This window comes from Paramisgurnus dabryanus, chromosome 22 (genome assembly GCF_030506205.2).
Source record: "Paramisgurnus dabryanus chromosome 22, PD_genome_1.1, whole genome shotgun sequence".
Taxonomy (NCBI): domain Eukaryota; kingdom Metazoa; phylum Chordata; class Actinopteri; order Cypriniformes; family Cobitidae; genus Paramisgurnus; species Paramisgurnus dabryanus.
Genome location: NC_133358.1, coordinates 18,489,142 through 18,515,213, shown reverse-complemented (window position 1 = coordinate 18,515,213; position 26,072 = coordinate 18,489,142). Strand labels below are relative to the sequence as shown.

Here is a 26,072-nt window from a genome sequence, read left to right as displayed (position 1 = left end):
AGTATGCCTTTCCCGTGTATTTTACGGAATGTCTGTGTGAAAAGGGCTAAACTGTACTGTGCAAAAGTCTTAGGCCAACACCACCACTACCAGACTTGTTGTTTTAGATGTTTTAATGTCCATCCATATTTTTTTTCAATCTATTTTATTTTGACACAAACAGAAAATATAGGAAATATGTACAAAAAAATAAAAAATTAATTTTCAGGACTAAATGTCTTCTTTAGGCATTGTCTGTGTTTAGTGTGACTTCTCTTGGCACTAAACACATCTTCAACGTTTTTGAGCAGAATGAAGTAAAAAGACTAAGAGTTTACCCTAAATACTTGAGACATCGGTTTACATTTTTATACAGTTTTTAATACTACATACACATTTCCTGTATTTTCTGAATGTATTCTACTAAAGAGACTGAGAAACAATTATATGTGCTCATCACTATAACATTGTAACATTGGAAAAACAACAAATCTAATTCTGGCATGATGGCCTAAGACTTTTGCACATTACTGTACATTTTATGCAAATTTGTCATTCATTGGCATTTCTATGCTGTCATCTTCAGTTCACCTCTATTACTGAAATCTGTTCATTTCTTGTCCTCTGTAACAACTGCAGAAATGTTTATATGATTGCAGGAATTAATTTCTCAATTTTTTAAAGAGCTATTTGTACTTTCGCTAGTCGCTGCTATGAAATAATCTTATAAAAATATCTCTTGTAGGTGCGGATTTCCCCTTCAATGAGGAAAGAGTCATACCAAATGGGGTTAATAGGAATTCAGCTATAATAGGAGGTAAGGTATGAGACTTGAGACAGAGGTCAACATTTAATTTAGCTTTATAAATAAAGAGACTAATTCTTATTTTACTTGTATCATTATTTCACAATATTTGAAAAATGCTTGTTTTTCATAAAAAACAGTGGCTTTGCCCTTACATATTAACTCTAGCGAATGCTTTACTTTGCAGGAATCATTGCAGTAGTGATCTTCACTATTCTGTGTACCCTGGTGTTTCTGATCCGCTACATGTTTCGCCATAAAGGCACCTACCATACCAATGAGGCCAAAGGGGGAGAGTCGTCCGAGTCGGCCGACGCGGCCATTATCAACACTGACACCAATTTCACAGAGACCATCGATGAAAGCAAGAAGGAATGGTTCATCTAATTAAATGATGGGCTGGGGTATATAAACTCTTTACGAATCTTTTTTTGATTATCTGACGTTTTTGAAATCAAGCTCATGATCCAGTTTGAGAAACTGTTCTGTATATAGTGACTGGCTGGTCTCTTTTTATTGTGTTTTCAAGTGGGAAATCTCTTGATTACATTAATAAATTATTTCACCATGCATTCATTTTTAACACAAATCTAATTATTTGCCAAAATCCTAACTTGTTTTAGTCATTTTTGTGTTCTTATGGTTCATCTTTTGATATGTGTGGGAAATGACTGTAAATTTTAAATGCTCTATATGAAAATGTTTATTTGATTCATTGCACAAATTACAAAATTAAAATGACTTTACAATATATATCATCAGTATAAGCTGGAAATACTGAAGCATGCACCAAGAATTTGGTCAAATCAACTCTCTCTATTTGCACAACTATGCTGATTTATTTTTCTTGTGGAAGCCTTCAGGTTTTGTTTTTCATGCCAAACACCTCTCAGTCTTAAGCATTTGTTTCACTGAAGGCTTAAATCATAGCATAAAGATGTTGTTTTGAGAGATCATCAATATCTGTGATTCATTTATGCAAGCTGTATGGCAAATGAACACACACGCATGCATCACCAATGTTTGTCATGGCAGATGAAGAGGGTGGGACTACTGACACCCAATCAAATGACTTAATTCAAGGTGCCTTTTGGATTCAGCCAATCAGCTTCGTATTTGTTTTAAAGTTATTAATCTAGTATATACCATTCAAAACAAAATCCCAATAAATCAAATGGCTGATATTTATTTGATACACATGTCTGAGTAGAACGATTTAGAGCAGAAACAGCGGTGTTATACAAATGTTGTTTAATTTTACATACATGCTACAATATTTGAAGCATTTATTGAAAATGTACACTTGTGTTTACGTTAAAGGCATGCGTTTTGTCGAATTGCTATATTTTTCATTATGCTTTTGTATATGATTAATTCTTTTTAAATATAAAATGTCAAATAAAGGTTAATTTACATACAGATGATGAATTTTCTCAGACTGGCTTTCAGAAAACTGAGTGATGTTTATTTGAGGTGAGGTATAAAATCTCTGTCATGACATACATATCATTAATTCTTTCTAAAAGAAATGTTTAGATTTGTTATGATCTTTTGCACTTGTTAACACTTGTGGCATGAATGAGTTTACCGGACATAAGGTAAATATGCATACATGAATCTATGAATAAACAGTGTAATTAAAAAAGTAATGTTTTATATTTAAAGATATATGCTTAAATGGTTTCGAATGGTTTCTTTTGTTCACAGACTATAACATGAAGTTTTGTTAAATATTTATTTTAAGCTAAACATTTCAATCAAATTGACCTTTTTAGGGAGTTGCAAATTCGGTGTAATGTAAGTTTTAATGGTGCAGTGATTTGAACACTTCTATTTTAATATTCAATTTCTCATCCCTCATTTACATTAAGAGTTTAAATATTGTTTTGTATAACTGTAGGTTTAGTCAGTTAACATTCACAATAAATGAAATATATATTTTTATGATGATATTTTGTAGATGACCAAGCCCTTCATTGTGTCTCATCTATATGTGTATTACAAGCCTGAATATTAAAAATGTTTTATGGATCTGTAAAGAAAATGTTGTATTAGAAAGTTTCCTTGTGCTGGAGACAGAAAGGCATTGATGAATTGTCATACCATCCTTTCCATTTACCTTGATCAGTATTCCTTTGTGTAAAAGTTAAGTTTATTTTTTGTTTTTAATGATTTGAGGTCTCTTGTAATGTTTTTACTCACAGTTGGCTCCCTTTCACATGGCACATGTATAGGCCTTTTATTAATTGTAAATCCCAGTTTTTGAGCACAACAGTTCAAGAAAAGTTCTGACATTTGTATTATTTATGAGTAAATATAAGAGTGATAAGTGTAAACCGAATATTTACTCTTCAGTATCTATAAGATTGCATTCTGCTTGTGTATTAAACGTATTCTTTTAACAGCAGCATGACCACTGTATGTGAACTTACTGTACATACTGTACTTTAAACAATATCACAATTGTATTTACTCTTGGGGCATATTTTTTACCTTTTGTTATGATGTTGACAAAGTCAGGAATGAATAGTACAATACTTTTTATATATTTAGAGCAACACAGTTCTTAACTGGCTGTTTAACGTTAAATATTTGTACTAACCACTTTTCATCCATCTCATTATTGTGTGAGGCCTAATTGCAAAATAAAAGAATTTCTCATCAATGTGGCTATTCTTATGGAAAGGGAATAAAAAGTACCTATTAAATGCTTTGTCATGTAGTTTATTTTAATTCAACTAACAACTGTTACAGATTTTTGCACGTTATTTGTCTTTATTTTAAAACAGTCCTGTAAGCAGTGACTAACAGTGTAAACTAGCTCAGTTTATTGTTGACAGTTTTGTTGACAATATTGTGCAAAACAGTGACCTTATTTCTTGAAATGTTTTTAAATTTCATCACTGGCATGAACACTGTTAAAGGTTTTTTTTATACATTTACAACTCAATATTGCCACTTAGTGGTGAATAGTTGCAAAACGTGCAGGTTTCTCACCTTTACGAAAAAAAATGCTTAGTAACGATATGGCCATCTGAAATATATATATAATGCACACCCTACTGAAAAATCCAGCTAAGACCAGCATAAGCTGTTGAGCTGGTCTCCCAGCTTGGTTTTAGCTGGTATTGCTGGTATAGCAAGCTGATCTAGCTGTGATTTGGTCACTTTTTAAGACGGACTTAGCTGGTCAGGCTGGAAGACCAGCTGACCCACCAGCTTTGCCAGGCTGGGAGGACCAGCTTAGACCAGCTACTGCCACCTGAAAACCAGATACCAGCTTATGCTGGTCTTTGCTGAATTTTTTAGTAGGGTATATAATAATAAAAAATAAAAAATATAAATACAAATTTTTGTCATTTTTGTCACATTGTAAAACGTTAATAAATGAATTACTTTACTGAATGACTGAGCATACACAATCGTTTAGAAACCTAAATATATAGGTTTTAAGAGTTTAATTAGTTATTTCTGTTGCTGAATGCATTAACGAGTCGGGTAGCCGGTTATGCTAAAGTTTTCTCAACATAATGTTCTGTGATTTAAAGAATTACATGCGTGTTTTATATTTATTTATTTATTTATTATTTATTTATTTAAAAAATAATCAGATTCCCCAGAGAGCAGTCTATCAGACAGTAGAGGGCAGTTGGCAAATTTATCTGTATTTATTTATGCGTGAACACAAGGGGTCGCTGTATCTATGAGCTGAGCTGTGACGTATGATGACGCTGTTCTACATCGTCATCTACAGCGGCATCTCGGGGCCTTGACTCTTACAGCAGGACGTTACATACACATACAGGTAAGATATATAAACATTTTTACATGCCTGTTAACAGGTCAGCCTGGGGAAAGACATGTAACTTGAATATATTGTCCATTTGTCGATTTAAAGTAATTTTTGTGCTGTCACAACGACTTACTAAAAATGTGGTTGGCATATTCTGGAAGGTGTATCTATGTGTGCTGCACGCCCACATAAATTCAGCTGTCTCAAGAGCTGGTATTTGAAGGCCCCCACTGAAAAATTCAACGCAATAAAATGTCATACAGCTTGGCATAACTAGAAAGATTTATATTTGTCATGAGACAATTTTTTTGTTCTTTAAGCTTTAAAGGTGTTTAGTTTTATCTCAAATAATATTTAAGTCATTGTAAGGCCCCTTGGAAGATTATTTAGGTTCCAGGGCCCTGTGGCCGGTTGCATAAACATAGCCGTGACGTTAAGACTGCGTCTTAAGAATGATTCTAACTAACTAGCAATTAGTCAGGGCTAATCAGTCTTATTATTTGGATTTAAATTAGACCAATCTACCTTTCTATGTAACATACTTAAAACGGTTATGATCAGTCTTGAAGAAAAAAAATCATGACTAACTTTTAAGACTAGTCTTAAAGTTTTATGCAACCGGCCACTGGTTAAGAAACACTGGTTTATATCTAGGGCTTTTAACACTTAAATGGTTAACCCTGGGTTATTCATTAAGTCCCAGGTAAACAAAATCCTGGGTTATTTGTTTCATGTTTCACATTGCTCATACTTTACCAGAAGTTAAAAGCCCTTATGCATCCCAGTTTTTAAAATGTTCATACTTAAAAGTTTCAAATATCAGTGAATGGGACTTTAACCCAGATCTAGTCTAATATTACAGACAGACTGTGACTGAACAAATAGGACTCTTAACCTAATTTTGTGTTGTTCTTTAACAGGGCTATCATCATCAGCATCATCAAGTGGTATAATGTTTAAAAATTATGACTTTTTGTTGAATTAGCAGAAGAGAATATTAATCTCTGCAGGACAATCACTGCTTAGAATAAACCTGGTTTTGATCCTTGCCTTTAAAACCAGCTCGAAGTTGCCGGCACAAAGTTTTAGAAAAAATGCCACGGTCAAAGGATATTCCAGATGATGTCAAAGAAAGGGTTATTTTTTACCATCAGTCGGGGAAGGGTTACAAAACCATTTCAAAGACTATGGGACTTCACCTGTCCACCGTCAGATCTATAATCTCTAAATGGAAAACATTTGGAACAGTGATGACTCTACCCAGGAGTGGTCGACCTCCCAAAATTTCTCAAAAGGTACAATGTAAAATCATCCAGGAAGTTACAGAAAAACCTGAAATAACACTGAAAGAACTGCAGGCTTCTCTTGCTTTGACTAAAGTTCACGTTCATGAGTCCACAATCAGAAGGAGACTCCACCAAATTAGACATCTTGGAAGCGTATTAAAGCAAGAACAACTGAAGAAGAGTAAAAGAAATGGTATTCTTTTGAAAAAGCTTCAGGATGACTCCCAACTATGCGAGAAGAACATTAAGACAGAAGTGGCCGAAGTGGAAGTTTCTCTATAATATGTATGTGACCATTCATACCGGGTGTAAATAAAATAGACCAACAATATTCCAGATTTTTTTTGTTTCATTGAAAGAAAAAAATATATAATATTTGTGTAAAATAAGATTTTTGTTAAATTATCTATTTAAAAAAAAATTATATTAAAACATGCCTATCAAATGTTTGTCATAGTGTTTGTGTAGTTTATGTGATGTTCTAGTACATTTAGATTATGGCTTTAACTGGGTGATTGCTGGGTTGGAACTTAAAGGTGCAGTGTGTAATTTTTAGAAGGATCTCTTAACAGAAATGCTAAATAATATACAAAACTATATGATCGGGGGTTTATAAAGACCTTTTATAATGAACCGTTATGTTTTTATTACCTTAGAATGAGATGTTTTATCTACATACACCGAGGGTCCCCTTACATGGAAGTCACCATTTTGTGCAGCCATGTTTCTACAGAAGCCCTTAACGGACAAACTTTTTTTACTAAGTTGTGTCCGATGATGACACGTTTGTCCTGTGGTGGCTAGCGTAGCTTTTCTATGCGTTTCAAACGTGCGGGGTGAGCAGTGGACTAAGCCAATGCGCAACCTCACCACTAGATGCCACAAAAAGTTACACACTGCACCTTTAAATATTAAAAAGTGTAAATGGTAAAGATGCTTGCTGTTACAGCTGATGCTTTTATCAGGCTTGTGCACAATTCAGAATTTCAAAATTGGCCTCCATTCAATTCATGAATTGGAATTGGAATTTAATTGACTCCACCCTACAGGAAGTTGAATTGGGAAGACAGGAAGTGGAATTAAATTCATGGCAATTCAAAGAAATTCCACAGTCACACAACAGAAAGAATCTCACATACATTCAGTGTTAGGAAAGTTACTTTGGAAAATTGTTTGGCAACCATTTTAAATACTTGGTTAAAGTAAAGCATTCTGGGAAATGAAGTCCGTTCCATTGTGTTCCAAAAAAAAATCAAACTTAATTATTTGTTATGTGACTAGAGCTTTTAAAATTAATTGCTGGGGAAAACAGTTCCTGTTAATGTAATCTGTACAAGTAGTTCAAACTAAGATAATTTATAGATTATGTAATGCCATCATATCTGACATATACTGAAAGCTTCATGTTTAACACTTCACTTACTGTATAATATGTATATGAATTTCTTTGAATTTCTATTGAATTGCAATTCTGCTTCGTTTAATTCAAATTCGAATTGTAATTCTAGATCCTGTCTTTGACATCAATTAAAATTCAAGAATTTAATTGGAATTCAGGGGTCATTTTCAATTCAAGGGGTAAATGGGTTAACATATGCCACAACCTAGTTTTTTTTTATTAAGTGTAAGTTCTGTCACCTGACAGACGTGTGACGTGAATATGCTGTATAAAATGTCCTTTGAATGTGCTACTGTGGGGTGCTTATCATTACAACCCTAATTATTACCATATTTCGCAATACACAAGGGCTATATTATGCACAACTATTTCATGTAGCCCTACTACTACGGCTATTGACACGTCCTTATCAATCTTACATCACAGTTTGAGTCGTTTATAACCAGTGTTGGGGGTAATGCATTACAAGTAACGTGCATTACATAATAATATTTCTTTTCTGAAGTAACGAGTAAAGTAACGCATTACTTTATAAATGTACACATTAATATTTGAGTTACTTTTTTAAAAAAGTAATGCAAGTTACTTTTCAGTTTAATTAATTAGATGTAAAAAAAACAATGTACTGCATTTTTTGTTATTTTTTGCATATTAATGTAGAATTACATACACTATGCGTAAACAGTATCAGTGAGAAATGGAGATGGCAGACCAGAGCTTGACATTTTTGCGATGGAAATATGCAATTTCTGAATGCAGAACTTCTCAGTCATAAAAACACCTGCAAAGTAAGAAAAAGTAACATAAGCATTACTTTCCATGAAATGTAACTAAGTAACGCAATAAGTTACTTTTTTGGTGAGTAACTTAATATTGTAATGCAGTACTTTTAAACGTAACTTTCCCCAACACTGTTTATAACATGCATTTAAAAAAGCAACACTTGTCAAATATAATCATTATAAATATTCTTTATTATCATAAAAATACATGTACATTTTTGAAGAACATCGATAAACATTTCCTGGAGCTGCGTGCGTAATGGTACTTCTTCTGCGGCGCATTTTGAGTTTTTGCAGCAGAGCGCCATCTGGCTTTTGGATGTAGCGACATTTCACCATAATTCATTGAGTAGCATGGCACGCAGAATCGCACGACGTATCGAATAAAACAGAAATATTCTGCGGATTTTAAAGGTTTTTAGTTTTAAGAGTAATGGACAATGTAACAAAAAACCTTAATAAAAGAAAATGAATAATATATAAGAGAAAAATATAATATTTGGGGTTAATACAGTGTAAACATCGACAGTATAGAACAAAATAAAGAAATATAAATATATGTAGACAATATGTGCTATATTAGGATTCTCGGTTGATACGGTGTGAACGCTGGCACTAGAATAAATAAATAAAAAGGAATAAAGTATATAAGAGAAACATGTGCTAGATTAGTTGTCTTGGTTGATAGAGTGTGAACATCAACAGTATAATAAATAAATATAAATAAATGTATGGTAAAGTAATAAGGCATATAAGAGAAAAATGTATTGTGTTATATTAGGAGTTTTGATTGATACAGTGTGAACATGTAACGTACAGTAGAGAACATTACTGGCTGCGTTTATGTGTGAACACTAGGGGGCGCTGTATTTCTCTGTGCTGTGGCGTATGACGCTTCTTTGATTCTAATACGGAATTCCCACTAATCTCTCTCAGTCCAGTCAGATACCGACAGCACAGGCCCACAACTCACACAGCTCGACATCACAGAAACACAGGTAAGACCACATACCGTTAAATAACTATCAACATCTTTACATCGTGATGACGGAGATGTTTGTACATCTAGCGAGAGGGAAACGTTCAAACGTTGTTGTGACTTATTGAATAACGTTAGGTGGCCATTTTACACGAATACCTTCGCCTTAAAAAAAAGAATAGGTGGATTATATTTGTTATTTGTATATGTTTTAGTTTGTCTTGTGGGTGTTTTATGTCGCATTGATATGTGTTAGCGTTTCAGCGGTCAGTTGTCTAGAGACAAGAATCTAGCCAGCAGCTAGCTAGCATTGCTAATATTGATACTGTTGTGAAATGTACTGTGATAATATTAGCCTTCACTCTAACACACTGTGATTCTAGTTTTACTGATAACTAGTTTTATTTACTACTGTTTTTTATGCGACCATGCTAGTTACTTGTGGTAAAGTTGATTAATAAAAAAGGAGAAGCAAAGCTAAAGATAAACGTTAAATGCTGAGTTATAGAACAGTCATGATGAAATGGCCTCATATTAGACACATCTACACGTATTAAGTTTAAGATATTATACACATCAACATGAAAATAAGCCTAGTGAGCATCCTACTACCTACCTACGCAATTTGTTTGAATGTGCATTTCATCCATACTGTCTAGGTTGGAAAGTCCTTTTCGAGACACAGACAGAAGTGAGTCAGATTTGGTTTTATATAGACGTTTTCTTAACGTCACGTGCCTCCATTATACATATTATTATGTGGTAGTATAAAAAAAGGTTTCCTAGAAAATGCCCTGTGCTGTTTTAGCAAAGAAATCATCCTCAGATGTATGCTTGAATTGTTTTGATTAAAAGGGATGGATAAACCAGTATATAGTATATACTGAGAAAATAACATTTAGTGTACAGTTCAGTAAATATAATACCGGATTGCTTGGCATCCTCTTGAGGCAATGACGTTCAATAGCATTTGTTGTGAATGAGTCATTGCACTTGCTTTTTCCACCCCACAATGAGGATCATTTAATGTAAATATGATCCTGTTTTAGCTTTAGTGACCTTATTTTTGTCTTGCCAAGCCGGAAAAAGGTTACTGTTTTATCATACTTCCTATCTGTAGTGTAAATAGAAACCTTTTAAACATAATTGCTATAGATTTCAATGCATGTCCCATATGTGTTAAGGTAGGAGTCGTCCCTGCATGCTTTGAACTTTTTTTTACCCCTCTTACAGCAACAGCACTGTACGAGCAATAAACACTGTAAACGGTGTTTATTATGAAATTTTGGCATTGCTCTCCTCATGTAATGGAAGTATCACCCGAATAAATATAGGCTATTAGGTCAGGGAGTCTAGCCTTGCTTCAGCTGGACTAATGAGATTAAATTTGACCAGGCTTAGGTAGGGTGATGTGTTTTCCCACAGTGCTCAAACGAGACACTTAAGTTTAATATTTGGCAGGACGCTCATAACCTCAATAAGTCAGTAGGCTATTAAGCCAGTATTACTATTAAGAGTTGTGCCACTACATTAGACTAAATGATTTGTTTTAATGGTGGCAGATCTGTGCTGTGTCTGTTTGGGGTGTTAAATGAGTGAATGTTAAAAATCTGTGTCCTCTGTCTTCAGTAGTCGTTTCTCGTACATGTAAAGTTAGGCTGATCCTAAAGATGTTACGCGCTTGCACTTGTTTATTTTCATTGCTATAAAACCTATCATGCAGTGATCGAGCAGGGTTGGGTGACTTGGGTCCTCGCCAAATATGGGACTTTGATTTTTCTTGCATGTCTTGATTTGCATTACACTGAACAAAAAAAAATGCTATAGTTTGGTTTCATTTGTCGGTCCTAGCATTTATTGTAACGGGTATATGGGTGTTTCATGTGTCTATGAGTTTAAGACTAAAAAGCTTAACTAAAACACATCTGAACGGTGAACATTAACTTGTAGTAGTGGGGTCTAGTCCTCTGCAGTGACTGTATAGCTCACCTATCATTGTCTAGTATTTGTTGTAGAGTCAGCGCTTGTAAACAAGAAGGACCAATGTGGGAAATGCTATTAATAGTCCAGCTAAACCCAATCCTGCTGGTCACATGCGCCGATGCCCTAAACTTCGGTCACTCTTGACTCTTACATTAGGACATCTTGAACATCACAACATGTAAACAATGCAAAATTCATATTCTTAGGGTTCACAACATGTTAGACTAAAAATAATCCAGACTCTGTTTGTGACTACACATGAGCTTCGATATGACACAGCTTCCCTGCGCCAGCTGTACTTCTCTTGTACATCTTGTGTTTGCCCTTAAAAGTAATCCAGTTTATGGATTAACCTGTTCTTGCTTTTTTTGCTAATTACTAGTACTTGCTTATTATTTTTTACATGAAATGCTTATCATTGGTTTGTGTCATGGTACATCACGTGCATTGTTGTTATTCAGCCCATCATTATTCAGTCATTATTTGCAGTTTGGTGTACAACATACAACATTCATTAAAGCTCAGTGTTTCCCATACATTGATTTATTTGTGGTGGGCCACCACAGAATCAACACTGGCCCCCACAAATAGAATTTTCATGATTCCCATTTACATTTTTATTTCACCATTTAAAACAGCTTAATTCGGCTTAAAATATAATTTGATATATAATACAGATCAAATACAGATACAGATCAAAGAGTAGAAGTGAAACATATTTCAGGTGCCAACACTAGATCAAACTCAAACACAACATGATGACGTCACATATATTCTAATAAGCGAGTGACGTCATCACCACCACAGTCTCCTGAAAATCCTGTGGGAAACACTGAAGCTTTATTTTTTTGCTCTCTATCTCTCACAGATACCCTGCTGAAGCGGTTAGGCGGTGCAGTAACCGTAGATCAACCAGCAGCATCTGTGAAGTGGAGCGGTACTGATCCCCAAAACTGATCCTCTCTGAAAGCCGTCCAGCATGGTGGACTACATGTGAAGCAGCAGCATTCTGAAGAGAAACCAAAAGGATTTACCTGACAGAATCAGACCGGCACAGAGACAATGTCATCCAACAGAACCCAGAACACCCATGGGCTCAAACAGATTGGGCTGGACCAGATCTGGGATGACCTGAGAGCAGGAATACAGCAGGTCTATACACGCCAGAGCATGGCCAGGGCACGCTACATGGAACTCTACACGTATCCTATCAGGCATCACAGGATGAATGGGGATTAATGGGGAGCTGATGTGGGCAACACAGTAAAAGTCTTTGTCTTGTTAGGTGTAGCGTTGTGTGATTTTAAGATAGAAGTATAGATACATAGTATGCATACATACTGTCAGTGCACCGCTGGATTTTTGAAACCGTGCGTACATTGTAGGCGTAGGTCACGCTAGTGCTGTGTTCAAAATATCGATACGACGATACATCGTCATGGACGCCTGACGATGCGCGCATCGATACACCACCTTCCGTATCGATTCGGATGTACTTTTGAAAGTAACGTGACGAATTGCTGTTGATCCGTGGTCCATATGGAAAGGACGCATGTGTCCCGCAGAGTACGTAGAGTTAAAGGTGTCTGCATAGTGAGCCACGTACTCGCGCTCTCTCTCTCGCGCGCGCATTAAAGTCAATGAGTTCAGTATGAAAGCGCAGATATCTTAGCCTATACTACTGCAAAGGGCTTTTTTAGCCACCCTCTTATAAAACAGTACTAACGCATTTGAGAAGAAACACAACAAAGATTTGCATGTGAAAAGTGTACGTCTAGAGAAGAGATACAGAGCTACTTCAAACTATAACTGTCACATTAATAATCTGATTTCTATTAAATAGTGTTAAGTCTGACTGCATGTTTATAGATATATTCATAGATGTAGAATAATGAGAGACAAGAGTAAGGCACCATCTTTGTAAAACTGCTTTAAAAAAAACATAATTTAAGTACTAACTCTGGGATTTTAAATATTTCTAATAGCTAATAAATGAATGGCAAAAACACAACTGTTACAACACTGCTTATTCAATGTACAATAAACAAATAATATAAAAAATTATAATAATAATGTTACTAAATTCTGAACAAAAATGTAATTCAAAATAGTCTTGTATCGTGATGCACATCATATCGGGGCCCTTTTATCGGGATACGTATCGTATCGGGGAATTGTTGGCGATTAGGGATGCAGCGATTATAGATTTTGATGGTACGGTTATAGTCTGATAAATAATCACGGTTGTACGGTTATTACGGTTATTATGGACTCATTTATTTTACAACATTAATGTAAAATATCACATGGATAAATTTTTGAACAATTGCTAAATTCTTTTGTATTTTCAGTTTGTGTATTTTTTGTCCAATTCTTGGACAAATGATAATAATAATAACCTAGCAGGCTTTGACTTAAACAGTATAGGTGCCTTTTGAAACCTGTTGTAGGATATTCATTTTAATGATCTTTGGAATAAATGTAACTTTATATTTGAACTGAATAAATGTTTTTATTTTGATTTGTTTAAAGTATTAGTAAAATGATAAGAGCCTCTCAAAACGAATAATAACATAGGGTCATCCTGGACTGGGTACTGCGAGTCATTTTGGACTGGCAGCATTAACGTGTTAACTCATGCTATTAATTCATAAATCATTAACACGTTAAAATTATTCAACGTTATTAAATGCAGTCAGACCACCAGGAGCCCCGCCCGGGTTTGATCCCTGAGGAGGAGGTTTTTAATGCTGCACAGACTGATTGGAGTGTTGATCTTTCACGCACCCGTGCAGGCACGCACGCACACAAACACACACACACACACACCGATGCACGAACAACCAAGAGACGTGTCACGTGCACATATTCTTTTGAACGCGGAGCTTTGTCATACAGTGCACTAACAAGCATGTCGCATGCCGCACTCGCCTCTTGGTGGTTTGTGGATCTGGTTTGTTTGTGCGTGCGTGAAACAAAAACACGCAGTGTAGCGGGGGCTTTACGGTTACTTAACCGTGACATTTTAAAGCGCGGTTAATAGTGAAACCGGTTAATCGCTGCATCCCTATTGGCGATACACAGCCCTAGGTCACGCATGCACCTACAGGAGAATATAGTATGTAGCTAGCCACGGAGATGCATTGCAGTTTGGCACAGTTGGCATGCGTTGTATGTCTGTGCAAAAGTATGAGTCAAATAAACTATACTTTGTAATATTTTGCATTCAACTAACCATGCGTGTACGTACACGTGAAAAAACAGACTATAGTCAAGGCTTTAGGCTACACTATAAAACTGAAACTTTTTGTCTTGTCATTTTTTTTTTAGCAAACACGCAACAACGTTGTCAAAAATGATGCATTTACATCGTTCCAAGAGGACAGCTAAAAATTATGTTTTATGCGTACCAGGCCAGTAGATGGCGATGTTACTTTGTAAAGAAACACTATACGTCTGCGCACATATGCATTCTTTTACAGCATGATAAATATAAACAACGCAAGTTGGTAAGCATTGAGTAGTTTTGTTTATACAGACAGTGTGAGGTAGGTTTATTACTACAAGTGAACCTGCACTATAAAGCGGTAACATTTAGTAAACTTTGTTAGAGAAGTGTTAATAAACTTGAACAGCACAAAGTCCTGTAGGCTGCCATGTTTTTTTATAAACTCACCTATAGACTGAATTAACTAACTGAACTTTCCATAGAAAAACATGGCGAATATATGGGAATTGTGGCACCTGGATGAAGATGAGTTAGAAGGAAGCTAATGTTTGTTTGTGTTAGAGTCTGTATGAATTACCCAAAATTAGTGATAGGCCGATATTCTAAAAGAGGAACTATATTGTATTTATGTGTATCGGCATCGGCCGATACATGGCTTCCATGTTTGCCGATTTTTTTTTCGGCATTATTTACAGACAGTACTGGAAGCCGCAAGCGATTGCAGATCATGTGACTAAAAACAACCAACCTTTCCAAGACAACATCGAAAGCTCGGCCTAACAGCTGATCATAGCTGAACGAAGCGGGTTTTTATTTCTCATTTCTATGGGGGAGTTCCCCGCACAGGGATTAGACTAGTCCTAGACTAAAATAAATGTAAGAACTGTTCAAACTAATAATATCTCTTTTTAACAACATGCCATTTTTTTACATAATTTTTATGATGTAAATTGAGTGAGCAAATGCAGTATCGGCTCAAGAAAATCGGCAGGCTGTATCTGTCATCGGCTAAGGCTGATGAAACAAAAATCGGCATCGGCACTGAAAAATCTGTATCGGTCGATCCCTACCCAAAATGTAGTTTTAATTGAGATCGCTGTCATATAAACGGTCGTACATATTTTTGCTCGCAACATAAGATTTTGGCTTATAGTACAAACAAACCAATCAAAATATCCAGTCGCTGTTTGAGACATGTTTTTTGTAGCTATTTGTTGGATGAACACTTGGTTTGAGCAGGTGCCGAGGGTTTTATCTGAGGGCTTTGTTGGATTTGATAGTTTTCAGTCATGTGACCCAACAAACGTTTTGTGTCTGGGAAGTGGCCCTACATTATAATTATTCTGTCAAAATTGCAGGTTTTTTGCTAATGCGGCATCAAACAGAGGATTTTAGAGGAAGTTTTATGTTATATTTGTTTGTGCGTGGCCCTGTAAACACTCATACAGCTTTCTGCTGTTTCTGCAGGTTCAGTTAGTGAGGTTGAGAAACTGAGAGCCTCAGCACATCATGTTACGGTACTGCGCATTACAACATACTGGAGCTCACAGTTGTGTTAAAGGTGTAATATTGTACCTGGCTCTCTAACATCCACAAGAGGAAATTATTTTAAAGGTGCCGTCGAGTGTAAAATTGTATTTTCCTAGGCATAGATGGAAATATAAGAGTTCTGTACATGGTAATAACATATCGTGTTCCTCATACACGATTGTCTCCTCCTCCTTATGAAACCCTGTGCATGCAAAAGTTCAGGTGGTATAGTCTTTAACTGCATTAAAACTTATTATGACTTATAAAGTCTCATCAGTATAGAGGACTTTTAACATTGTAGAGCCCATCACTTTGCAAATTTATAATCTTTTGATTATATTATATATATAATTGTGAGCACTGAAAAATATGTTTTGACAGTTTTGTCTTTGCTGAGGCTACAGTGTCTTGAATGAGTCATGTTAGTACGTGACTTTTTGCTCCGGCACATACCTAAAAATCCAATTATTTTCTATGTCAGACAGACCATAGAAACATGTCAGAGAAATGTGTGTTGTTGGTTTTTTTTAAGAGCTCTGATTTGCATGCATCCTAGCATCCCAAGCAAACTTCTTTTAGGGTTAGGGTTTCCACAAAAACGCTTGCTTTTCAGATAACAGGGCTCCAGACTAACTTTTTTCACTAGGAGCACAGTGGAAACCCTGAACTGAAACTGAACTGAAAATTTTAGGGGCGCAACCAGAAAATTTAGGGGCACACGCCGTAAATCAACATGCTAACCAAATATTCACATTTCTACTAATTTCCACTGTATTACTAATAAATACTTGATGAAAGATGCAGAAATTACAATGTGCTGTTTCAAATTCAGTGTCACATTTTATTGTGCACTTTTGGAAAAAAAAGGTCAAATTTACTGGTTGCACATGTGTGCGACTGGATGTAAAATTCAGTGGCACACTCTCAAATTTTAGGGGCAAAATAACACCATTTGGGGGCAGTCTGGAGCCCTGGATAAGATCTTGATGTGTTTGAGAAGCACTCACAGAAGTGAATCGAACTTTAATACAGCTACAGTGATAAAGAAAACACCATTGCAATTAAAAAACATCATCATTATGGTATACATGAAAAAGATTTGTTGAACTTGTGTTGTTTGTAATGTACATCATATTTATCTCATCTTAATGACTTTAACTAACTGTAAAAGACATGTGTATAACTACTGTACCAGCGTGCATCAATCTAATCCGCCAAGGGGTCCAGGCATCCCCCCTTCGAAACCCTCCAAGAAATCTACAGCACCTGGGGGCGCTCAGTTTGTTGGGCTTGAACTCTACAAAAGACAGAAAGAGTTTCTGAGAAACTACCTAACAAGTCTTCTCAAGGTAATGACCTTTTTAGTAAGAATGCATGCTGTATCGACGACCAAATTTGTGAGGTTTTGCATGGTTTTTGACTTATTTGAATTTGGGGAAATCTGAAACAATATACAGTATAACTTCTGTTATTAAAAAAAATACAATAAACTGTATAGATTTATAACATCGATTGCTTTGTTTTTGTGCAAGGTGCTTTGATTTTGACTCACTAAAATAAACAGCAGTGTGAGTTCTTGTCACATCTCCAGACATCTCCCACACTTTCTCTCTTCCATCTGTCTCTGTCTGGCAGGATGGAGAGGACCTGATGGATGAGAGCGTCCTGAAGTTTTACACGCAGCAGTGGGAGGACTATCGCTTCTCCAGTAAAGTGTTAAACGGGATTTGCGCTTACCTCAACAGACACTGGGTGCGCCGAGAGTGCGATGAGGGACGCAAAGGAATTTATGAAATCTACTCGGTAGGAGAAACTGAACACGCCCCTGCCTGAGTCATAGGTTCCTGTTTTCCACATATTGTGTTCAGAAGAGTTGGATGGATGATTGTGCTATATTGTAATTCATCGCTTATTTTCCTTTGAAGGATAGATCATATATTTTTATCATCATATATTAATTTCTTAAATTTGTAGATAAAACCGTCTGTGAAATCCAGGCTAAAGTCTCATAATCTTATTCACAGATTTGGAGAATCAAAGATTGATTTCAGTGTTTGACATGTCTTAGTCAATATTAAAGATATCAAGGTTATATTTTCACAGTATGTCCTTTACATTACATTATGATCTTAGATGATATAGAAACAGTAAATAAAAATATGACTTTAGCTGGGTTTTCCCCGGCAGAGTTACATTCATGTAGGCCAATAATTGATTAATGCCTCTTATTTAATTTTTTGTTATTTTTTTATCTGTAGTCATGCTAAATATGTGTCCTCTTCACAGCTTGCATTGGTCACTTGGAGAGAGTGTTTATTTAGACCACTAAACAAGCAGGTCAGTCGTCTGTCTATTAGCAGTTTATAATAATGCAACCGTTAAATTGTAAGTTTCATCAGTTTTAGCACAAAATTTAACCTTAGAGTTCAGACTGCCCTTTATATTCCTTCTCTTTGTATAGGTTACAAATGCCGTGTTAAAACTCATCGAGAAGGAAAGACATGGAGAGACTATCAACACCAGACTCATCAGTGGAGTAGTGCAGTCCTATGGTGAGAACACCATTACATCCATATGTGACCATGAACCACAAAACTAGTCATAAGGGTCACATTTTTAAAAATTGAGATTTATACATCACCTGAAAGCTGAGTAAATAAGCTTTCCACTGATGTATGGGATAGGATCATATTTGGCTGAGATACAACTGTTTAAAAATGTGGAATCCGAGGGTGAAAAAATCTAAATATTGAGAAAATTGCTTTTAATGTTGTCCAAATGAAGTCGTCAGCAACACATTACTAATGATAAATACATTTTTTATATATTTACAGTCAGAAATATACAAAATATCTGCACTGTAAAAAGAAAACTTGGTAACTTAAAAAAGTAAGTTACATGGTTGCCTTAATTGAGTTATTTCAAAATATTTAAAAATATTAAATGACAAAATGTTTTGTTAACTAATATTTTAAGTTAAATTAACTCAAATTTTAAGGCAACCAGGTAACTTACTTTTTAAAGTTAAACCAATAAATTTGACTGATGCAAGATTTGTTGGTTATTGCTACAAATATACATGTTCTACTTATGACTGGTTTTGTAGTCCAGGGTCACATATTTTATCTATACTGCCATCTTCAGTTTATTCAGCGACCATGCTACAGTTTAAAGGAAAATTTTACTATGTTCTTACCTCAACTTAGACTTATGAATGCATACTTATCTTTTTTCAATGGGGGCACTTCATCTTTGCACAGCGTGTTGTAAATGTGTTAGCATTTAGCTTATCCCCATTCATTCCTTAGGATCCAAATAGGGATGAAATTTTCTCATCTTTTATTTAAAAAATCTCCACGTTTTATTTTGTGCCACCATACTTACTCGGGTAACTACTTATGTAACAGTCTTTAAATAGGGAAAACATGGAAGTGTTTGGTGGCTTTTAAATTCATCCCTGCTTGGATCCTAAGGAATGAATGGGGCTAGGCTAAATGCTAACACATTCACAATGCGCTGTACAAAGATTAAGTGCGTGCATTGAAAAAAAAAGGTATGTATTAATTTGTCTAAGTTGAGGTAAGAACATAGTAAACTATTGAAAAACTGTGGTGTTTTCCTTTAAGGACGAGATGTTATTCTCCAAAAACTCAGGTTGGTAACATAAACTCAGTGGAGAGTTTTTAAAGAAATATGTTGTGATTTGTTTGGTGTTTTTCAGTCGAGTTGGGTTTGAATGAGGATGATGCGTTTGTGAAGGGCCCGACATTATCAGTGTACAAGGAGTACTTTGAGACACAGTTTTTGGCCGACACGGAGCGCTTTTATACAAGAGAAAGCACAGAGTTCCTCCAACAAAACCCTGTTACTGAATACATGAAAAAGGTAAAGCTGATTCAAGACTTAACAATGTTTAAATATGTTTTTCTGTGTATTATTATTATTATTATTGATGAATTGGACATAATAAATACATTTTTTTTTGTAATTTAGTTATTATAAGTTTCCCAAGGTTAAGAGGGTTTTAAGCCAGATTTGAACAATTCTGTACCTCTTAATCACTGGTAAACGCTTGGCCACTTGAGGCTTATTGTATTATTTTAGGAATTGTAGTGTTTAACTTCCTTCTCAAATTGTGCCACCACATTCCCCATTGGCACTGCTGTAGTTAAAAATGGCATAAAATAACTTGTTATATGTGGTCATCAGTTTCATTATAGGTACTCTGAACTTTAAAGCAGCATTGAAGTTTTATATTTCATGTATGTGCAGGCAGAGGCACGGTTACTGGAGGAGCAGCGGCGGGTGCAGGTTTATCTCCATGAGAGCACACAAGACGAGCTGGCTCGCAAATGTGAGCAGGTCCTCATTGAGAAACACCTGGAGATCTTCCACACAGAGTTCCAAAACCTGCTAGATGCCGATAAGAATGAAGGTTTGAGAATGAAGCGCTATTTAGGTTCATTTATAAACACACAATTAATTTAATACAGAGTTTAACATACGCTTTATATTTACAGATCTCGGACGGATGTACAACCTTGTTTCCCGGATCACAGACGGGCTGGGAGAGCTAAAGAAACTCTTGGAGTCGCACATTCATAATCAAGGATTGGCTGCTATTGAGAAATGTGGAGATTCAGCTCTTAATGTAAGCCCTGATGTTTTAACAAAAAGCTATAGTGAGATTGGGTCTCAAGTGTTTGTACTTGTTGCTCACACATTTATTTTTACTTTGTACGTTTTAATGCTGATGGGAGTACTTAATACTTAACATCTTCTGCTATGTCTATGTAAAAATAATTGGCAGAAAATTTGGATAAGCCCTGTCCTGACAAGTTAATGAAATAAGGTTATAAACATCACCTGCCACTACCATGGCTGAACCTGAACTTCTTGAACTTGTGATGTCATACTGTGATATCACAAGTTCAAGAACGTGATATTATAAATACAGCAAATTGTTTACAGACTTAAAGGGGACATTTTCACAAGACTTTAAGATGTCAAAATAATCTTTGGTGTCCCCATGGTACATATGTGAAGTTTTAGCTCTTAAGTATACCCAATTATAGCACTTAAACATGGAAAAAGTCCGATTTTCGTAATATGTCCCCTTTAAATAATTGGCTACACAGTAGACTTTTACGGTTTGTGCTTTTTTGGTGGACCCCTTTGAACTTTCTGGGGGGACCCCTAGGAGTCCCCGGACCACAGTTGGAAAACCCCTGACTTGGCTCATATTTGAAATGTTTTTAAGATATATTTGGTTTGTTTTTCTGGTAACTTCTCTCCCTTCAGTTCCTGTAACCTCTCAAACTAAATTACACATCTTTATTGGCACTACTTGTTTTCTAGGATCCCAAAATTTATGTTCAAACAATCCTGGATGTGCACAAGAAATACAATGCTCTCGTCATGTCTGCATTCAATAACGATGCCGGGTTTGTGGCAGCGCTTGATAAGGTTTGTGGTCCACTGTATATATTAAGCGCTTATCTATGGTGTTTACTTAAGTATAGCTGTGGTGTGACTTTCACTTTGTAATATGTGCTTTTATTAGGCCTGTGGAAGATTCATTAACAACAATGCGGTAACAAGGATGGCGCAGTCCTCCAGCAAATCCCCTGAGCTTCTTGCCAGATACTGTGACTCTTTATTGAAGAAGAGGTACATACTGTCATCTTCAGCCTATCAGATTAGAAGTGAAGGCATTAGGCTATTAGCCTAAATTAGCCTATTTTCAAAAATAACTTTTGTTATTTGTTGTTGTTGACATACTGCTAATGTATAAACTGCATGTATGTTTTATTCAGTTCGAAGAATCCAGAGGAGGCTGAGCTGGAAGACACTCTCAACCAAGTGGTGAGTCTCCTTTCTTCACCAAAGATGTATCCACCCATACATTTGCGTTCATTCAAAGAGCATTTGATTAAACAAATGCCATGAAATGTGAGTTGTGTAACTGTGAGCAATATAAATACTTCAGTGAGCAATAAGGTAGTGTGCCCGTCCAAACATTTACAACATACTAATAACTGAATTCAAATCTTTGTTTATCATTTATCAGATGGTGGTTTTCAAGTATATTGAGGACAAAGACGTGTTTCAGAAGTTTTATGCCAAGATGCTGGCCAAAAGACTGGTGCACCAGAACAGTGCCAGCGATGATGCAGAAGCCAGCATGATCTCTAAACTGAAGGTCTGTGCGCTTGTGTAATGCAGATGGCTTACTTAATAAATACTGCATTTACATTCTTGTGGATATTTAATACAGCATTTTTTGGATTGTGTTCGGTACAGCAAGCATGTGGATTTGAGTACACATCCAAACTACAGCGCATGTTCCAGGACATTGGTGTCAGCAAAGACTTGAACGAGCAATTCAAAAAGCACCTCACCAACTCAGAGCCATTGGACTGTAAGTGCTCAACCCTTGCATTTAATTCTCATTTGTTATGTAAGGGATAATGTATAGACAGCCAGTTGTTATCGCAGAATTTTTTTTTTTTGAGCTGTGTTTAATAATATATAATACATGTGGTCATTATATTATATTGAGAATTATTTATTGTTTTACTCTCGCAGTGGATTTCAGCATCCAGGTTCTGAGCTCTGGCTCATGGCCGTTCCAGCAATCCTGCACGTTTGCTTTACCATCCGAGGTGAGACTCTCAGACGCTCGACCCTGTAATTTTCAGAGAGTTTCACACCCGTGGAAGAGCTAAGAATAAAGTGTGATTACACATCCTGTTCATCGCCCTTGATTATAGTTTATGAACGTTTTTGTTTTTCACAGTTGGAACGGAGCTACCAAAGATTCACAGCTTTCTATGGAAGCAGACACAGTGGGCGCAAGTTAACGTGGCTTTATCACCTCTCCAAAGGAGAGCTGGTTACCAACTGCTTCAAAAACAGATACACTCTGCAGGTTTGTTTAATGCATACACGGTTGTTACACAACATGTAATATGACCTACTGGACTCATTAAGAAGAAGGTTGTAAGATCAGCTGGCAGGTGCGTCACAATGTGTTTATCTTGCGTGTCCCCACAGGCCTCAACCTTCCAGATGGCCATTCTACTACAGTTCAACACAGAGAACAGCTACTCCGTCCAGCAACTGACAGACAGCACACAGATTAAAATAGTGAGCCATAATATAATCTCTGTCTCCTTTTATGCATGCTGATGTTTCCTTTTAAAGTTTTAAAGGGGACATATCATGAAAATCTGACTTTTTTCATGTTTAAGTGCTATAATTGGGTCCCCAGTGCTTCTATCAACCTAGAAAAAGATCAAACAAGCAACTTAGTTTTGGTAAACCATTCTCTGTAATCATGTGAAAAATTTGAATTTTGGCTCCCCTTGTGATGTCAGAAGGGGATAATACTGCCATTTAGAGTAAAGATCCGCTCATTTGCATTTTAAAGGACACACCCAAAACGGCACCTTTGCTCACACCTACAAAGTGGCAATTTTAACATGTAAAAAATTATCTATATGATATTTTGAGGTAGAACTTCACATACGTACTGTGAGGACACCAAAGATGTATTTGATATCTTAAAAAGGTCTTGTGAAATGTCCCCTTTAAGTAATTGTGTCAACCACCATTTGGATGGTACATTTAAAACACTATAATTTGGTAAAAATTCAAATAAATTTTTTCTTTCCCAGGATATTTTGGTTCAGGTTCTGCAAATCCTACTAAAATCAAAGTTGTTGGTAAGTTTTTGCACCTGCTTTGATAAAATTTTGATTGGGCCGTCTATACTTCTGTAATTAAATTTTTGTTTTGTTTTGCATTGCAGGTCTTGGAGGATGAAAACGCAAACGTAGACGAAATGGACTTCAAGCCTGATACGTCTATCAGACTTTTCTTGGGCTATAAGAAGTAAATGGCTCCCTTCTGATTCATGATTTATTTTGGTATTTTGGATCATTGTTTAATATAGTACAAGCATGTAGCATCTTGATCAGCTGGACCTCTGCACTGTTGTGTGTGTCTCTAGTAAGAAGTTGCGAGTAAATATCAATGTGCCAATGAAGACCGAGCAAAAACAAGAGCAAGAGACGACGCATAAGAATATCGAAGAAGACCGGAAGCTCCTTATTCAGGTATAACGCTTTCAATTCGTAATGTTAAACAATGTGTTCATTTTAATTTTTTTGGTTGTGTTGAAGAGCTCGGATGCAAAACCTAGGAAGTGCGTGTGGCATAATTTCTTGTTAAAGGGACACTCCACTTTTTTTTTAAATAGGCTCATTTTCCAGCTCCCCAGAGTAAACATTAAATTTTTGCCAATTTGGGAATCCATTCAGCTGATCTCTGGGTCTGGCGGTACCACTTTTAGCATAGCTTAGCATAATCCATTCAATCTGATTAGACCATTAGAATCACGCTCAAAAATAACCAAAGAGTTTCGATATTTTATGATATTACGCAGTGCCTGAAAATAGTCCAATGCTATTGAAAGTCACCAAGGGGACAACTTTCAGGTGCTGTGTAATATCATTGCGCCTGCTGCAGCCATGTTACGGCAGCAAAGTCCTTGATTATAACGCCAGAATTAGAGTATAGTCCTAGCCATATCTGCCTAGAAAATCACAACTTTTAATTTTCCGTCAGTCTTAGTACACAATGTAACTACAAGAAGAGTCAAATTTAAAATAGAAAAAATATGAAACTCTGGTTATTTTTGAGTGTGATGCTAATGGTCTAATCAGATTCAATGGATTATGCTAAGCTATGCTAAAAGTGGTAGCACCAGACCCGGAAATCGGCTATTTGGGTTCCAAAACGATAAAAATTAAATGTTTAACTCTAGGGGAGCTGGAAAATGAGCATATTTTCAAAAAAAGTGGAGTGTTCTTTTAATTTGCATTTTTTCATAATGGACTCTGACTAAAACCCACTATTTCTGAATGGCGGGTTTAAGCGGATTTGACATGAACGTTTTTGATAAACGTGTTGAGAGCATTTGGGTACAATCAAAATCTCATTTTTTACATTTTTGTGTTTTCCTCTCGTGTGCAGGCAGCTATTGTGAGAATCATGAAGATGAGGAAGATGTTGAAGCACCAGCAGCTTTTGGCAGAAGTGCTGAACCAACTTTCTTCACGGTTCAAACCTCGTGTCCCGGTCATCAAGGTAACCGGACAGTATCCGCTTTAAAATGTATTTAGTTAAAACAGCAGCTGCGCTTGCTCACACTGTAGTCATAATCTCTGCATTGTACCTAAAAAGAGCCACGGTTATATTTTGTACTTAAAGCATTTGTTTTTCTTTCAGAAATGCATCGACATTTTGATAGAGAAGGAATATCTGGAGCGTGTTGATGGGGAAAAGGACACCTACAGCTACTTGGCTTAGAAATCTTCTTTAAAGTTCTTTTCTCTTAAAATCATTCCTGATATGAGGAATATCTACAGAGGACACAGACTTAAGATCTGAAGTCATTGCTGGCACATTGGACAGTGCTACACTGGACTATACCCTTTAAAAACCAGACTGCTAAAGCGGCCAGTCTTTGTCTTTAAGCTGCTCAGGATTGCCATTTACTTTTTAATGTGTAAATAATGGACATTGAACTATACTCATAGTGGGACCCAGATACAGGGTTGCATGCTATTGCCTATCGTGAAAAATAAATCCGCCGATTAATTTAATTGTAATAAATTAAAAGGACGTTGGGAAGCACGACAGCTTTTCAAAAAGGCTGTCGGACGCAGATGCAAATACATAAAAATGACACTTTTCAGCAGCACTCTTGAGTATAATCATGTCTGACTGGCTGTTTGGTTGTTACTTGCCACGAGAACGCCATTTGTATAGTGCGGTTCATTTTATAAATATCATGAATAAACAATTTTCTTTAAACCTTTTTCAGCTTTCCTCATTAAACATGTCAATGAACATTACAGCAAAGAATTATGTTCAATGTTTATGTCAATGTTTGTCCCTGTAAATGGTCTAATCAGATTCAATGGATTATGCTAAGCTAAGCTATGCTAACAGTGGTAGCGCCAGACCTGGAAATCGGCTGAATGGATTCCAAAACTATAAAAATCAAATGTTTAACTCTAGGGGAGCTGGAAAATGAGCATATTTTCAAAAATAAGGGGAGTGTCCCTTTTAATTAGCATTTTTTCCGTAATGGATTCTGACTAAAACCCAATATTTCTGAATGGCGGGTTTAAGCGGATTTGACATGAACATTTTTGATAAACGTGTTGAGAGCATTTGGGTATAATCAAAATCTCATTTTCTTTAAACCTTTTTCAGCTTTCCTCATTAAACATGTC

At 36.0% G+C, this 26,072-nt stretch overlaps 2 protein-coding genes across 2 annotated transcripts in view; both read left to right on the top strand.

Annotated features, from left to right (window-relative positions):
* Window positions 1–3,449, top strand: part of cntnap2a (contactin associated protein 2a) — a 431,066-nt gene extending 427,617 nt beyond the window's left edge. Inside the window, exons 23-24 of the mRNA XM_065258074.1 lie at window positions 725–796; window positions 972–3,449. Of these exons, the coding sequence (XP_065114146.1) occupies window positions 725–796; window positions 972–1,171 (272 nt within the window). The 3' untranslated portion in view covers window positions 1,172–3,449. The remainder of the gene's footprint in view (window positions 1–724; window positions 797–971) is intronic.
* A 5,465-nt stretch (window positions 3,450–8,914) lies between these two features.
* cul1b (cullin 1b) lies at window positions 8,915–25,651 on the top strand. Its single transcript, XM_065258070.2, has 22 exons — window positions 8,915–9,042; window positions 11,875–12,208; window positions 16,937–17,114; window positions 17,401–17,568; window positions 18,052–18,102; window positions 18,227–18,317; window positions 19,487–19,650; window positions 20,038–20,200; window positions 20,286–20,416; window positions 21,124–21,231; window positions 21,329–21,435; window positions 21,582–21,630; window positions 21,836–21,967; window positions 22,069–22,186; window positions 22,354–22,430; window positions 22,565–22,696; window positions 22,822–22,914; window positions 23,445–23,492; window positions 23,579–23,661; window positions 23,780–23,885; window positions 24,805–24,918; window positions 25,060–25,651. The coding sequence occupies exons 2-22, from the start codon at window positions 12,069–12,071 to the stop codon at window positions 25,138–25,140; spliced, it is 2,334 nt and encodes a 777-aa protein (XP_065114142.1). The 5' UTR covers window positions 8,915–9,042; window positions 11,875–12,068; the 3' UTR covers window positions 25,141–25,651.
* Window positions 25,652–26,072: the final 421 nt, after the last annotated feature.

Excerpts from the sequence above, each read along its gene's own strand:
- cul1b (XM_065258070.2), top strand. The coding sequence starts at position 12,069 with ATGTCATCCAACAGAACCCAGAACACCCATGGGCTCAAACAGATTGGG. Across the intron at positions 20,201-20,285 it reads AGATGCCGATAAGAATGAAG|ATCTCGGACGGATGTACAAC; the intron begins GTTTGAGAATGA and ends TTATATTTACAG. Across the intron at positions 21,232-21,328 it reads TTGTGGCAGCGCTTGATAAG|GCCTGTGGAAGATTCATTAA; the intron begins GTTTGTGGTCCA and ends TGCTTTTATTAG.